Source organism: Phocoena phocoena, chromosome 3, assembly GCF_963924675.1.
Source record: "Phocoena phocoena chromosome 3, mPhoPho1.1, whole genome shotgun sequence".
Taxonomy (NCBI): Eukaryota; Metazoa; Chordata; class Mammalia; order Artiodactyla; family Phocoenidae; genus Phocoena; species Phocoena phocoena.
In genome coordinates, this window is record NC_089221.1 from 152,363,012 (window position 1) to 152,377,458 (window position 14,447).

The window sequence follows — 14,447 nt, forward strand, 5'->3', positions numbered from 1 at the left end:
AAAGTAGCCTAAGGACCCTCTGTGTTGCCTTTAGGGAAATCTAGAGGTCTAGGAGCCCATGTTAAAGTTGCAGTTCTGAGCACCATATAGTAAGACAGAAGTTTAAACTTTTTCTTTCTTATCTTTTTTCCATTGCAGGGATGTCATCAAGTGGTTGGTCAAAGCAGTAACTGAAGACAGATTAACTCAGTCCCCAAAGGAGAATCAAACCTCTCCAGGAACAGGAATCTTGAAGGCCAGCAGTAGCCACCCTTCTCCCCAACCTAACCTCACAAAGAACACCAATCAGCTGTAAGGAGCAGGCAGAAGTTATCTTTCCTGGGGCTATTGGGATCTACTGTTTTAGAGAACAGCACCACCCCCTAAGAGGAGTTCCCCCAAAATTAACAAGCTCTTATAACATAGGCTGGTTTTTACTAAAAACTATCTTAGTTTGACTAAAGGCTAAATTCCTAATTCCAAAGGTAAAACAAAAGCAGATGCTTTCCCCCTAGATGAACAGGACTTCACTAAGTGAATATAAATTCACAAAGCCAAAATGGAACAAAAGCCAGAGGACAGTGCCCTCCCTTTCCTAGATTCCAAGAGACAACACAGGGTTACAGCTACTCACCACTTCATCTGTCCACTGACAGAAGAGGAGTCATGCGTAGTGGGTGTTCCAGCAGCCTCTTGTCCTCAAGGACCTGGGTCTCTCCTCCAGTCCTGGAAGAAGAAGAGCAGTTCAACCTGCAGGTTCCAACAGGTTATAACAGCAATGGCTCAGACCAGGGCAGGTCCTATTACCTCAGACCACACTGGAAAGAGATTCCTGGCATTTTTTTAAATGGGATTGAAAGTGGTCTTGGCATTTTTTGAGAAATGCCAGGATTTGGGGGCTGGAGCTGCCCTTGCACAAGTAACCTGCTATTCCATGTCAATTATGTTAAAAATGACAGTCACACTTGATATTTCAAATACAGCATTTGTGCCTAAATTCACAACGCTGTATAATAATCTAGTTGCACTGACCTGATTTTCATATAAGTACTATGGGTTTTCACTAATTTAGGAGACAATCTTGTATCTAAAGGGAGAATGTTTTGGAACAATGAAATATTTGCTCGAGCAGATTGGGGAAGGTCCTAAAGTAGGGAAGTAGGGTTATCCGAGAACTCAGTATATAGACCCAAGAGAGAAGCAGACACTGTTCCTTAAATGAAAGCTAATATAATAATAATAATAGTAATAAATTTATTGTAAGTAGATATTAGTAGAATAAAATAGGGTCCCCCTAAAAGTGATCATGATCTTAACAACAACAGTAGACACTGCTGTTTACCATTAATGAGTGCCTGTCTGCCAGATATCTTAAACAGCACAACTTTATGAAATAGGTGGTATTATTTCTTCTTTTTTGAGATGAGAGAACTTAGACTGAGAGCAGTTTAGTAATTTGTCAAAAATTGATCAGCTTATCATTGCTGAGCCAGAATCTGATGCCAGAGTCCCTGTTCCACCTATTGTGTCACTGGCTACAGATTTTCTGAAAACAGAGCCCTTCCTTCCCTCACAAATAATAGTGCATGTTAGAAGAGGCTAGCTTCAAGGCCAGGCTCACCTTCTGAGGGGTTGCCCAGATTCCTCCTGCCACATCAGCCTGGCTGTCTCCCACAGTTAGGTCTGATGAGAGAGAGGGTCACGTTTCACCAGCTGAAACTCTGAGACTGAACTTAATAAAAGATTATTGTGAAGGAACTAGTAACAGGAGAAGACTATATGGTAAATATGTATTTTCTCCTATCAAAGAAATTCAAATAATTGTTAGTCATTCTGGACCTGTTTCTTCATCTGTGAAATAGAGAAGTTATAGGTTAGGTGATCCTTAAAGTTCTCTAGATCCTTAAGATTGTATGTTTCTCTTTTTGAATTTAAAAGCAGCTTGCTTTTACAGCTCAACCCCAGGTTCTGAGAGGTTCAGATAGTATGATCTGGCAAAAGGGATTCAGGTAGGTGAAATTGCTAATAAAAGCATGCTGATGCTTGAGTAGTTCTCCCTGACCCTAGTGTGTGCTTTACAAGATCCTTTAGTACACTGGTGGGGACCTCATCCCAGCCAGTAGGGTAGCTCATTGCCAGACCCTCCCGCTCATTTGTGTTCTGTGTTCTGGACTCAGGATTGTATGCCAGCTGCAGAGGATGCTGTCCATAGCCGTAGAGGTGGATAGGACCCCCACATGCAGCTCCAATAAAATTGCTGAAATGATGTTTGGGTTTGTGCTGGACATTCCTGAGAGGAGTCAGAGGTGAGTCTTAGTTTTTTTGTTGTTGTTGTTCGTTTGTCTTTTGTTTTGGTCTGGGAACATAATTTCAAAAGAGAATTCCAAATGGTAGTTAAATTAGGAAAAAAGAGGTAGAGGGATAGTTCCTGTCTCTTTAACCTTTTGAAAGAAAGAGGTTCTCAACCAGTTGTTATTATTTGCAACTAAGGCATAATTTCTTGGGAAGAGGCAGGGTACCTTAAAATGGAGCCTAAATTTTCCCACTTTATCCATCTGTCTAATACCTTTACTCATCTCTCAAGGTTCAGCTGTGAGGCACGACCGTCTTCTCTGACCCTCAGCCATAGAGCCTGGTATAACTGTTCACTAAAGTCTTGATGGATGAATGAAATAGGCATATCCAATATTAGGGGAAAAAGAGGTGACCCAAGAATGAATAGGGTTGCACCTTTAGAATGAGCCGAGATACTAAGAATAAGGAATTCAGTTTCTCTAAGCATTAATTAGTAAAGCATTTCATCAGGAAGAGACAAGGAAATAGAGCTCTTGGCTAGGGCCTGTGATTCCTCCTTTGAACCAGTAATTTTAGAAATCTGAAGGAAGAAAAATAAACTGGAATGAATATGAATTCATGAACAGTTGCTGGTACAGAAGATAACTATGAGAAAGCCATTGTACGGTGGTGGCCCTTAGGGGAAATTATCTCCATCAGGTCCATGTCTGCTTCCCATCCCCATCCCCTAAGCTGCCAGTTGGCAGCCAAGACTATTCTTGTACAGTTCTGGTTCCTCTATTGGAAGAAAATGTCATACCATATAGAATTGTAATAAAGATTTAATTAAAATATCCTGCTAAGATTAAGACAAACACTTATTGGGTCCCTACAATGTGCCAGTCATTGTCATGTTAATTATCTCATGTTTTCATAAAACTTTATAATGTTATTACTGTTTAACAAATGAGAAATATACTCTAAGTAGTTAAATAACCCAAGTTTACACAGTTAATCACATTCAGAATCCAGATTTAAACCCAGGACTTCTTTTTTTTTTTTTGCGGTACGTGGGCCTCTCACTGTTGTTGCCTCTCCCGCCGCGGAGTACAGGCTCTGGACACGCAGGCCCAGCGGCCATGGCTCACGGGCCCAGCCGCTCCGCGGCATGTGGGATCCTCCCGGACTGGGGAACGAACCCGTGTTGCCTGCATCGGCAGGCAGACTCTCAACCACTGCGCCACCAGGGAAGCCCTTTTTTTTTTTTTTTTTTTGCGGTACGCGGGCCTCTCACTGTTGTGGCCTCTCCCGTGGCGGAGGACAGGCTCCAGACGCGCAGGCTCAGCGGCCATGGCTCACGGGCCTAGCCGCTCCGCGGCATGTGGGATCTTCCCGGACCGAGACATGAATCCGTGTCCCCTGCATCGTCAGGCGGACTCTCAACCACTGCACCACCAGGGAAGCCCCCCAGGACTTCTTAAATCCAAGGTCAGTTCAAAGAAGGCAATACATTACAGTGGTCAGCCAAAAGGAAGCATTCATAAATGCCATGCTTGCGCTATCACTTTGTTAAGGATATTTCATTTGGGTCCAACTCCCATACCATTCATTCATTTATACCCAGATTCTGGTGAGAGATGGGAAATCTAAGGAATGGGTAACTGTAGACAAATTTGGGCTTAACATAGACAAAAAAATTTTAAATAAAACCTGGCCCTACTTTAAAACTTTCTCAGAAAGGGCATATTGGCAACCACCCCAAATTATACCAGAAGATACTTTATATACTTTTATCTTGGTTGTTTTAACTTTTAAAAGTTTAGGTATAATTTACATGCAATTAAATGATACAAACTAATTTACATAAATATCCTTCCATGAGTGTTGACAAAGCCATAACCCATGTGACCTATCATTTTCCAGTGCCTCATTGATAGCATATAGAAATCCTGCAACCTTGCTGAATTCATTTATTCTAGTAGGAATATTTCTGTAGTTTCCTTAGAATTTTCTACATACACAATATTTTGTCTGCAAATAAAGCAGTTTAACCTCTTCCTTTCCAATCTGTATGCCTTTTGCTTGTTTATCTTACCCTATTGCATGGGCTAATACCTCCAATAGAATGTTGGAGAAGTGATAGGAACAGACATCCTTGCCTTATGCCTGATCTCAGGGGGCAAACATTCAGTCTTTGACCATTTAGTAGTAGTATTAGCTGTAGGTGTTTCATAGGTACCCCTTGTCAGATTGAGGAGACTTCCTTCTATTTCTAATATATTGAGTGTTTTTGTGAAGAATAGGTATTAAAATTTGTGAAATTTTTTTCCTCTATTGAGATAGTCAAAATTTTTCTCCTTTCTTCCATTGGTGTGATGAATTACATTGATTAATTTCCTAATATTAAAACAACCTTGCATTCCTAGAATAAAAAACCCTACTTGACTGTGATATGTTATCCTTTTTTTATTGACAGCTTGAATTTGCTAATATTTTGTTAAGGGCTTTTGCATCTATGTTTACTAGAGATAGTGATCTGTGATTTTATTTTCTTATAATGTTCAACCTCATTCATATTTAAAGAAATTTAAATTAAAACTACACTGAGGTACAATTTCTAACCTATCTAAATAGTAAAAATTTTAAAGTACTATAAAAGACAACATTAGTGAGACTTTGAGAAAGCAGGTAGGTACTCATACATTGCTGGTGGGACTGCAGAATGGTACAAGCCTTATGGAGGGGAATTTTACAATATCTAACAAAATTAAAGGTACATGTACCTCTTGACCCAGCAATCTCATGTCTAGGAATTTACCCTGAAGGTACACTTTTTTTTTTTTTTTTCTTTTTGCGGTACGCGGGCCTCTCACTGTTGTGGCCTCTCCCGTTGCGGGGCACAGGCTCCGGACGCGCAGGCTCAGCGGCCATGGCGCACAGGCCCAGCCGCTCCGCGGCATGTGGGATCTTCCTGGACTGGGGCACGAACACGTGTTCCCTGCATCGGCAGGCAGACTCTCAACCACTGCACCACCAGGAAAGCCCCCTGAAGGTACACTTTTAACAGTATAAAAATACATATGCACAAGGATATTCACAACAGCATGTTTGTAATTGCAAAATACTAGAAATGACCCAAATGCCCATACACAGGGCAGTGGTTGAATATCTGTGGTACATCTACACAGTGAAGATGTAGCTGTAAAAAAGTAAAATTTAAAAATAGGAGCAAAATATTTATGATCTATTTTCCAAAATATATTGTTAAGTAAACAAAGCAAAATACAAAAGAGTATGCATAATAAATATACATATCTTTTTCTAAGAAGGAGACATTTTAAAATATACATGATTATAATAATTTACAAAAAAAGAAACCAAGTTAAGATAAACGGCAGTCTAATCAAATTGCTTACATACAGGGGTAGATAGATGGCAATGGGCTGGAAAGGAGATAAGGTGCTGAGCTGGAGTTGGAATGACCTTAATGGTAGCATTGGTAGTGTAATACTTCCCTGAGTATACTTCTTTGTATAGTTATAACTTTTAGACTTTTAGAACCATATTAATGTTTTATATACTCAAAAAAAGAAAAATAAATCAGCAAGGAAGTTGGATGGGAGCCTAACATGCAATACAAACAGACACAAATTAACCTGTGTTTTAAATGAATAATTGGGGCCATGGGGTGGGGGATGGGAGGGAGGACAAGCCCAAGCAACTTTTTTTTTACTTCTTATTTTTAAATAATTATAGATTCACAGGAAGTTGCAAAAACTAGTACAGAGGGGTCCTGTATACCCTTCACCCTCTTTCCCCTAGTGATTACATCTTGCATAACCATAACAGTATCACAAAAAGGAAATTGACATTGGTATAATCCACAGAACATATTCAGATTTCATCCATTTCACCTAGATTGTCCTCATTTGAGGGTAGTTCTATGTAATTTTATCACATTTGTAGCTTCATATAACCACCAGCACAATCAAGATATATGGAACTGTTCCATCACCACAAAGATCCCTTATACTAACCTTTTACGGGTAACTATTCATCTTCTCCAACCCCTGGAAACCACTAGTCTGTCCAAGTAAGGTAAAACACAGTATCTGGACTAAACGCCCTCAGGCTAAAGACAAAATGAAGTGTAAGTAAATATTAAACTCTAGTTAGTAACTTTCTTTTTCACAGAAAGTATGAGTTAACAATTCAAAAACTATCTTATGTGTATTCTAGGATTAAACAAATAAATGTATTGTGGATAATGAGAGCCAAGTTTCTCACTGTCAGAGAAGAGAGTTACACATATGAAAAGGGGAAAGGATAGAAGGAACCCTGTGGTGCTGGATTGGAATTGGAGGTATCAACATGAACTTGTGGTTTCTAATAAATATAGATAGATATAGGAATAAATGTAGATGTGTGAGTGAGTTTTATATATATATATATATAGTGTGTGTGTGTGTGTGTGTGTGTGAATTCATACGTCTGTTTCCTACCTTTACCCACTGAGAGAGCATAGAAACAATTACAGCCTAGTAGCAGTGAGCATACCTAGTACTCAGATCTTTGTTTCTAAATACTAGTTTATACTAAAAGGAACCAGAGTTCTTTAAGGAAATGACTAATTCCAGAGCTGAGGTAAAGAAAAGTATAAAATGAGCCTAGAACATCTTGTTCCAGAAGGTGAGGAAATGTTCAAGGAATGTTCAGAGCATGTCAAAAGAAGCTTAAAGGGCTTCCACTGACTAAATCTGGGATAATTTGAGTACCAAATAAATATTGACAGTAGAACTATATAAACTGTTGTGTAAAATAAGAATCCATGATTCTAATACTGATAGGAAGGAAGAAAATGGACTCTCTTCCTTATATTAGAAAGCCAGCTAATAAATATAAGAAGAAATGATGAATTAGGGGAAAAAATGCCATTTGGAAGCCATCATAATAAGAGTAAATTCAGGTATGAGTGTGTACTAAAACTGTGAAAGTTTGTGTACTCCAAGATATTTGCATAATCTCAAAGTATATTTTCACAAGATATTAATTATGAAGTGAAAAATAATAACTTTACTGTGGAGATACTACCATAGTCAAGTGATCAAAATTAACACCAGCAATGGGACAAATTGACATCATATGCCCCTTGATATGATACACACAACATTTTTGCAGTCCTCTTGCCAAAAAATGCATAACCTCAATCAAATCATGGGAAAACATCAGAGAAATCCCAAATGAGAAACATTCTATGAAAAAAACTGACCTGCACTTTTCCAAAATGTCAATGTCATGAAAGACAAAGCAAGATTGAGGAGCTATTCCAGATCAAAGGACATTAGAAAACAGGCAACTGAATGCAATGCATAATCTGGGATTTTCTTTTGCTATTAATAGCATCATTAAGACAATTTAAAAAATCTGATTAAAGTCTATGCTTAATATAATAGTATTGCATTAAGATTAATTTTCTGATTTTTTTTTATCATTGTACGTGGTTATCTTAGAGAATGTCCTTGTTTTTAGGAATTATACACTGCAAGTATTTAGGGATAAATGGGCATCATGTCTGCAACTTACTATCAAATAGTTTAGAGAAAAAAAATAGAAAGAGTTATTAAGAAGGATAAAGAAGATATGGTAAATGTCTAACACTTGGGGAACCTGAGTGAAAAATACTAAGGGTATTTGGGAATTATTTGTACTATTCTTGCAGCTCTTGTCTGAGTATAAAAAAAAGTTTTAAAAAAAAGGTATATTTATTGTAAACAGCATATCGTCAGATTTGCTTTTTTACGCAGCTGAAAATCCCTGCCTTTTAACTGGAGTTATTTATTCCATTTACATTTAATTTAATTATTGGTTTTATATCTGTCATCTTGCTGTTTGTTTCCTATTTGTCCCTTTTGTTCTTTGTTCATTTTTACCTCCTTTTCTGCCTTCTTTTGGATTATTTTCTATTATTCCATTTTATCTTTCCTAAGTCTTTTTAACTTTTTTAAATTAAAAATTTATTTTTACATAGTTGTACATTCTTATGTAGTTGTAAGGAATAATACAGAGAGATCACACGTACTCTTTACACAATTTTGCCCAATGGTAACATATTGCAAAACTTTAGTGCATGTATCACAACCAGGATATCAAGAATGGATTTCCCTGGTGGCGCAGTGGTTAAGAATCCACCTGCCAATGCAGGGGACACAGGTTTGAGCCCCGGTCTGGGAAGATCCCACATGCCACAGGGAAACTAAGCCCGTGAGCCTCAACTACTGAACCTGCACTCTAGAGCCCGTGAGCCACAACTACTGAGCCCACGTGCCGCAACTGCTGAGGCCTGCGTGCCTAGAGCCTGTGCTCCGCAACGAGAGAGGCCACCGCAATAAGAAGCCCGCGCACTGCAACAAAGAGTAGCCCCCGCTCACAGCAAATAGAGAAAGCCCGTGTGCAGCAACCCAATGAAGCCAAAAATAAAAATAAATAAAATAAAATTTTTTTCAATTTTTAAAAATAAAAACAAAGAATGATAGAAGCCAAGATAGAGAACATTTCCATAGTCATAAGGATTATTCATTTTGCCCTTTTAGAACTATACCCTCCCACCGCCACCCCTTCTTAACCCTTGGCAACTACTAGTCTATTTTTCATTTTTATAGTTTTGTCATTTCAAGATATTGTATAAGTGGAATCATACAGTATGTAACCTTTGGGGATTGGCTTTTTCACTTAGCATAAATCTCTGGAGATCCATTCAGGTTGTTGTATCTATTAATAGTTGATTATTTTTTATTGCTGAATAGTATTCCATAGTGTGGGTGTACCTTTGATTTTTTTTCTTTAACAATTTATCTCCTGAAGGATATCTGTCTTGTTACCAGTTTGGGGCTATTATGAATAAAACTTCTATAAACATTCATGTACAAATTTTTGAATAAATGTAAGTCTTCATTTCTATGGAATAAGCGCCAAGGAGTACAATTTTTGTATTATATAGTAGTAACTTATTTAATTTTTTTAAGAAACTGCCAAACTGTTTCCTTGAGTGGTTGTACGGTTTTACATTCCCCCCAGCAGTATATGAGTGATCCAGTTTCTCTGCATCCTGGCCAGCATTTGGTGTTGTTACTGTTTTTTATTTTAGCCATTCTGATAGGTGTGTAGTGGATTCTCAATGTGATTTTCATCTTCATTTCTCTGATGGCTAATGAAGTTGAACATCTTTTCATGTGCTTAATACCATCTGTATAACATCTTCACTAAAATATTTTTTTCTCATGTTCTAAATAGATTGTTTGCTTTTTTACTGAGTTTGGTTTTTTTTAATAGATCTTTATTGGAATATAATTACTTCACAATACTGTGTTAGTTTCTGTTGCACAGTGAAGCGAATAGCCATATGCACACACATGTCCCGATATCCCTTCCCTCTTGAGCCTCCCTCCCATCCCCCCCTAGGTCATCGTAAAGCACCGAGACGATCTCCCTGTGCTATGCTGCTGCTTCCCACCAGCCAACTATTTTACATTTGGTAGTGTATGTATGTCAATGCTACTCTCACTTTGCCCTCCCACCCCATGTCCTAAAGTCCATTTTCTATGTCTATCTCTTTATTCCTGCCCTGCAACTAGGTTCATCGGTACCTTTTTTTTTTTAGATTCCATATATATGTGTTAGCATATGGTATCTGCTTTTCTTTTTCTGACTTACTTCACTCTGTATGAGAGACTCTAGGCCCATCCACCTCACTACAGATAACTCAATTTTGTTTCTTTTTTTGGCTGAGTAATATTCCATTGTGCATATGTGCCACATCTTCCTTACCCATTCATCTGGCAATGGACATTTAGGTTGGTTCCATGTCCTGGCTATTGTAAATAGTGCTGCAATGAACATTGGTACATGTCTCTTTTTGAATTATGGTTTTCTCAGGGTATATGCCCAGTAGTGGGATTGCTGGGTCATATGGTAGTTCTCTTTTTAGTTTTTTAAGGAACCTGCATACTGTTCTCCATAGTGGCTGTGTCAATTTACATTCCCACCAACAGTGCAGGAGGATTCCCTTTTCACCACACCCTTTCCAGCATTTATTGTTTCTAGATTTTTTGATAATGGCCATTCTGACCAGCATGAGGTGATACCTCATTGTAGTTTGTTTTTTTTTTTTTTTGCAGTACACGGGCCTCTCACTGTTGTGGCCCCTCCCGTTGCGGAGCACAGGCTCCGGACGCGCAGGCTCAGCAGCCATGGCTCACAGGCCCAGCCGCTTCACGGCATGTGGGATCTTGCCGGACCGGGGCACGCACCCGTGTCCCTTGCATCGGCAGGCAGACTCTCAACCACTGCGCCACCAGGGAAGCCCCTCATTGTAGTTTTGATTTGCATTTCTCTAATAATTAGTGATGTTGAGCATCTTTTCATGTGCCTCTTGGCCATCTGTATGAAATGTCTATTTAGGTCTTCCACCCATTTTCAAACTGGATTGTTTGGCTTTTTTCATATTGAGCTCCGTGAGCTGTTTGTATATTTCAGAGATTAATCCTTTGTTGTTTCATTTGCAAATATTATTTTCTCCCATTCTGAGGGTTGTCTTTTTGTCTTGGTTATGGTTTCCTTTGCTGTGCAAAAGCTCTTAAGTTTAAGTCCCATTTGTTTATTTTTGTTTTTATTTCTGTTACTCTAGGATATGGGTCAAAAAGATCTTGCTGTGGTTTATGTTAAAGAGTGTTTTTCCTATGTTTTCCTCTAAGAGTTTTATAGTGTCTGGCCTTATGTTTAAGTGTTTAATCCATATGGAGTTCATTTTTGTGTATGGTGTTAGGTAGTATTCTAATTTTATTCTTTTACACGTAGCTGTCCAGTTTTCCCAGCATCACTTATTGAAGAGGATGTCTTTTCTCCATTGTATGTTCTTGCCTCCTTTGTCGTAATTAGGTGCCCATATATGCATGGGTTTATCTCTGGGCATTCTATCCTGTACCATTGATCTATATTTCTGTTTTTGTGCCAGTACCATACTGTCTTGATTACTGTAGCTTTGTAGTATAGTTTGAAGTTGGGGAGCCTGATTCCTCCAACTCCATTTTTCTTTCTCAAGATTCCTTGGCTATTCAGAGTCTTTTGTGTTTCCATACGAATTGTAAAGTTTTTTGTTCTAATTCTGTGAAAAATGCCCTTGGTAGTTTGATAGGGGTTGCATTGAATCTGTAGATTGCTTTAGGTAGTATAGTCATTTTCACAATATTGATTCTTCCAATCCAAGAACATGATATATTTATCCGTTTATGTCATCTTTGATTTCTTTCGTCAGTGTTTTATAGTTTTCTGAGTGCAAGGCTTTCACCTCCTTAGGCAGGTTTATCCCTAGGCATTTTATTCTTTTTGTTGCAATGGTAAATGGGAGTGTTTTCTTAGTTTCTGTTTCTGCTTTTTGTTGTTGGTGTATAGGAATGCCAGAGATTTCTGTGCATTAATTTTGTATCCCGCAACCTTACCAAATTCATTGATTAGTTCTAGTAGTTTTCTGGTGGCATCTTTAGGATTTTCTATGTATAGCATCATGTTATTGGCAAACAGTGACAGTTTTACTTCTTCTTTTCCAATTTGTATTCCTGTTGTTTCTTTTTCTTCTCTGATTGCCGTGGCTAGGACTTCCAAAACTATGTTGAATAAGAGTGGTGAGAGTGGACATCCTTGTCTTGTTCCTGATCTTAGTGGAAATGCTTTCAGTTTTTCACCATTGAGTATGATGCTTGCTGTGTGTTTGTCATATATGGCCTTTATTATGTTGAGGTAGGTTCCCTCTATGCCCATTTTCTGGAGAGTTTTTATCATAAATGGGTGTTGAATTTTGTCAAAAGCTTTTTCTGCATCTATTGAGATGATCATATGGTTTTTATTCCTTAATTTGTTAATGTGGTGTACCATTATTGATTGATTTGCATATATTAAAGAATCCTTGCATCCCTGGGATAAATCCCACTTGATCATGGTGTATGATCCTTTTAATGTGCTGTTGGATTCTGTTTACTAGTATTTTGTTCAGGATTTTTTTTGGAAGAGTTTGAGAAGGATTGGTGTAGCTCTTCTCTAAATGTTTGATAGAATTCGCCTGTGAAGCCATCTGGTCCTGGACTTTTGTTTGTTGGAAGATTTTAAATTACAGTTTCAATTTCATTACTTGTGATAGTTCTGTTTATACTTTCTAATTCTTCCTGGTTCAGTCTTGGAAAATTGTACCTTTCCAAGAATTTGTCCGTTTCTTCATGGTTGTCCATTTTATTGGCATATAGTTGCTTGTAGTAGTCTCTTACGATGCTTTGTATTTCTGCGGTATCTGTTGTAACTTCTCCTTTTTCATTTCTAATTTTATTGATTTGCGTCCTCTCCCTTTTTTTCTGGATGAGCCTGACTAAGGGTTTATCAATTTTGTTTTTCTCAAAGAACCAGCTTTTAGTTTTATTGATCTTCGCTATTGTTTTCTTCATTTCTATTTCATTTATTTCTGCTCTCATCTTTATGATTTCTTTCCTTCTACTGACTTTGGGTTTTCTTTGTTCTTCTTCTCTAGCTGTTTTAAGTATAGAGTTAGATTGTTTATTTGAGATTTTTCTTGTTTCTTGTAGTGAGATTGTATTGCTATAAACTTCTCTCTTAGAACTGCTTTTGCTGCATCCCATAGGTTTTGGGTTGTCGTGTTTTCATTGTCATTTGTTCCTATGTATTTTTTTATTTCTTCTTTGATTTCTTCAGTGATCTCTTGGTTATTTAGTAGTGCACTGCTTAGCCTCCATGTATTTGTGTTTTTTACAGTTTTTTTCCTGTGATTGATTTCCAGTCTCATGGCATGTGGTCAGAAAAGATGCTTGATATGATTTCAATTTTCTTAAATTTTCCGAGGCTTGATTTGTGACCAAAGATGTGATCTATCCTGAAGAATGTTCCATGTGCACTTGAGAAGAAAGTGTATTCTGCCACGTTTGGGTGGAATGTTCTATAAATATCAGTTAGATCTGTCTGGTCTATTGTGTCATTTAAAGTTTGTGTTTCCTTATTTATTTTCTGTTTGGACGATCTGTCCATTGGTGTAACTGGGGTGTTAAAGTCCCCTACTATTATTGGGTTACTGTCGATTTCTCCTTTCATGGTTGTTAGCATTTGCCTATGTATTGAGGTGCTCCTATGCTGGGTGAATATATATTTATAATTGTTATATCTTCTCCTTGGATTGATCCTTTGATCATTATGTAGTGTCCCTCCTTGTCTGTTGTAACATCTTTTTCCATCCCTTCACTTTCAGTCTGTATATGTCCCTAGATGTGAAGTGGGTCTCTTGTAGACAGCATATATATGAGTCTTGTTTTTGTATCCATTCAGCCAGTCTGTGTCTTTTGGTTGGGGCATTTAATAATCAAGGTTATTATCGATATGTATGTTCCTATTACTATTTTCTTAACTGTTTTGGGTTTGTTTCTGTGGGTCTTTTTCTCCTCTTGTGTTTCCCGCTTGGAGAAGTTTCTTTAGCGTTTGTTGTAAAGCTGGTTTGGTGGTGCTGAATTCTCTTAGCTTTTCCTTGTCTGAAAAGCTTTTGACTTCTCCATTGAATCTGAATGAGATCCTTGCTGGGTAGAGTAATCTAGGTTGTAGGTTTTTCTCTTTCATCACTTTAAGTATATCCTGCCACTCCCTTCTGGCCTGCAGAGTTTCTGCTGAAAAATCAGCTGATAACATTATGGGGATTCCTTTATATGTTATTTTTTGTTTTTCCCTTGCTGCTTTTAATATTTTTCTTTGAATTTAATTTTTGTTAGTTTGAATAATATGTGTCTTGGTGTGTTTTTCCTAGGGTTTATCCTGTATGGGACTCTCTTTGCTTCTTGGACTTAAGTGACTCTTTCCCATGTTACGGAAGTTTTCAACTATAATCTCTTCAGATATTTTCTCAGACCCTTTCTTTTTCTCTTCTTCTTCTGGGACCCCTATAATTCGAATGTTGGTGTGTTTAGTGTTGTCCCAGACATCTCTGAGATTGTCTTCAATTCTTTTCATTCTTTTTTCTTTATTCTGCTCCTCGACAGTTATTTCCACCATTTTGTCTTCCAGCTCACTTACTCGTTCTTCTGCCTCAGTTATTCTGTTACTGATTCCTTCTGCTGTATTTTTTATTTCAGTTATTGTGTTGTTCATCTCTGTTT

The 14,447-nt window shown here is 37.8% G+C and overlaps 1 protein-coding gene across 1 annotated transcript in view; it reads left to right on the top strand.

Moving 5' to 3' along the window:
- Positions 1-14,447, top strand: part of SIMC1 (SUMO interacting motifs containing 1) — a 45,879-nt gene that overhangs the window by 17,029 nt on the left and 14,403 nt on the right. Inside the window, exons 8-9 of the mRNA XM_065873748.1 lie at positions 139-291; positions 2,157-2,285. Coding sequence (XP_065729820.1) covers positions 139-291; positions 2,157-2,285 — 282 coding nt within the window. The remainder of the gene's footprint in view (positions 1-138; positions 292-2,156; positions 2,286-14,447) is intronic.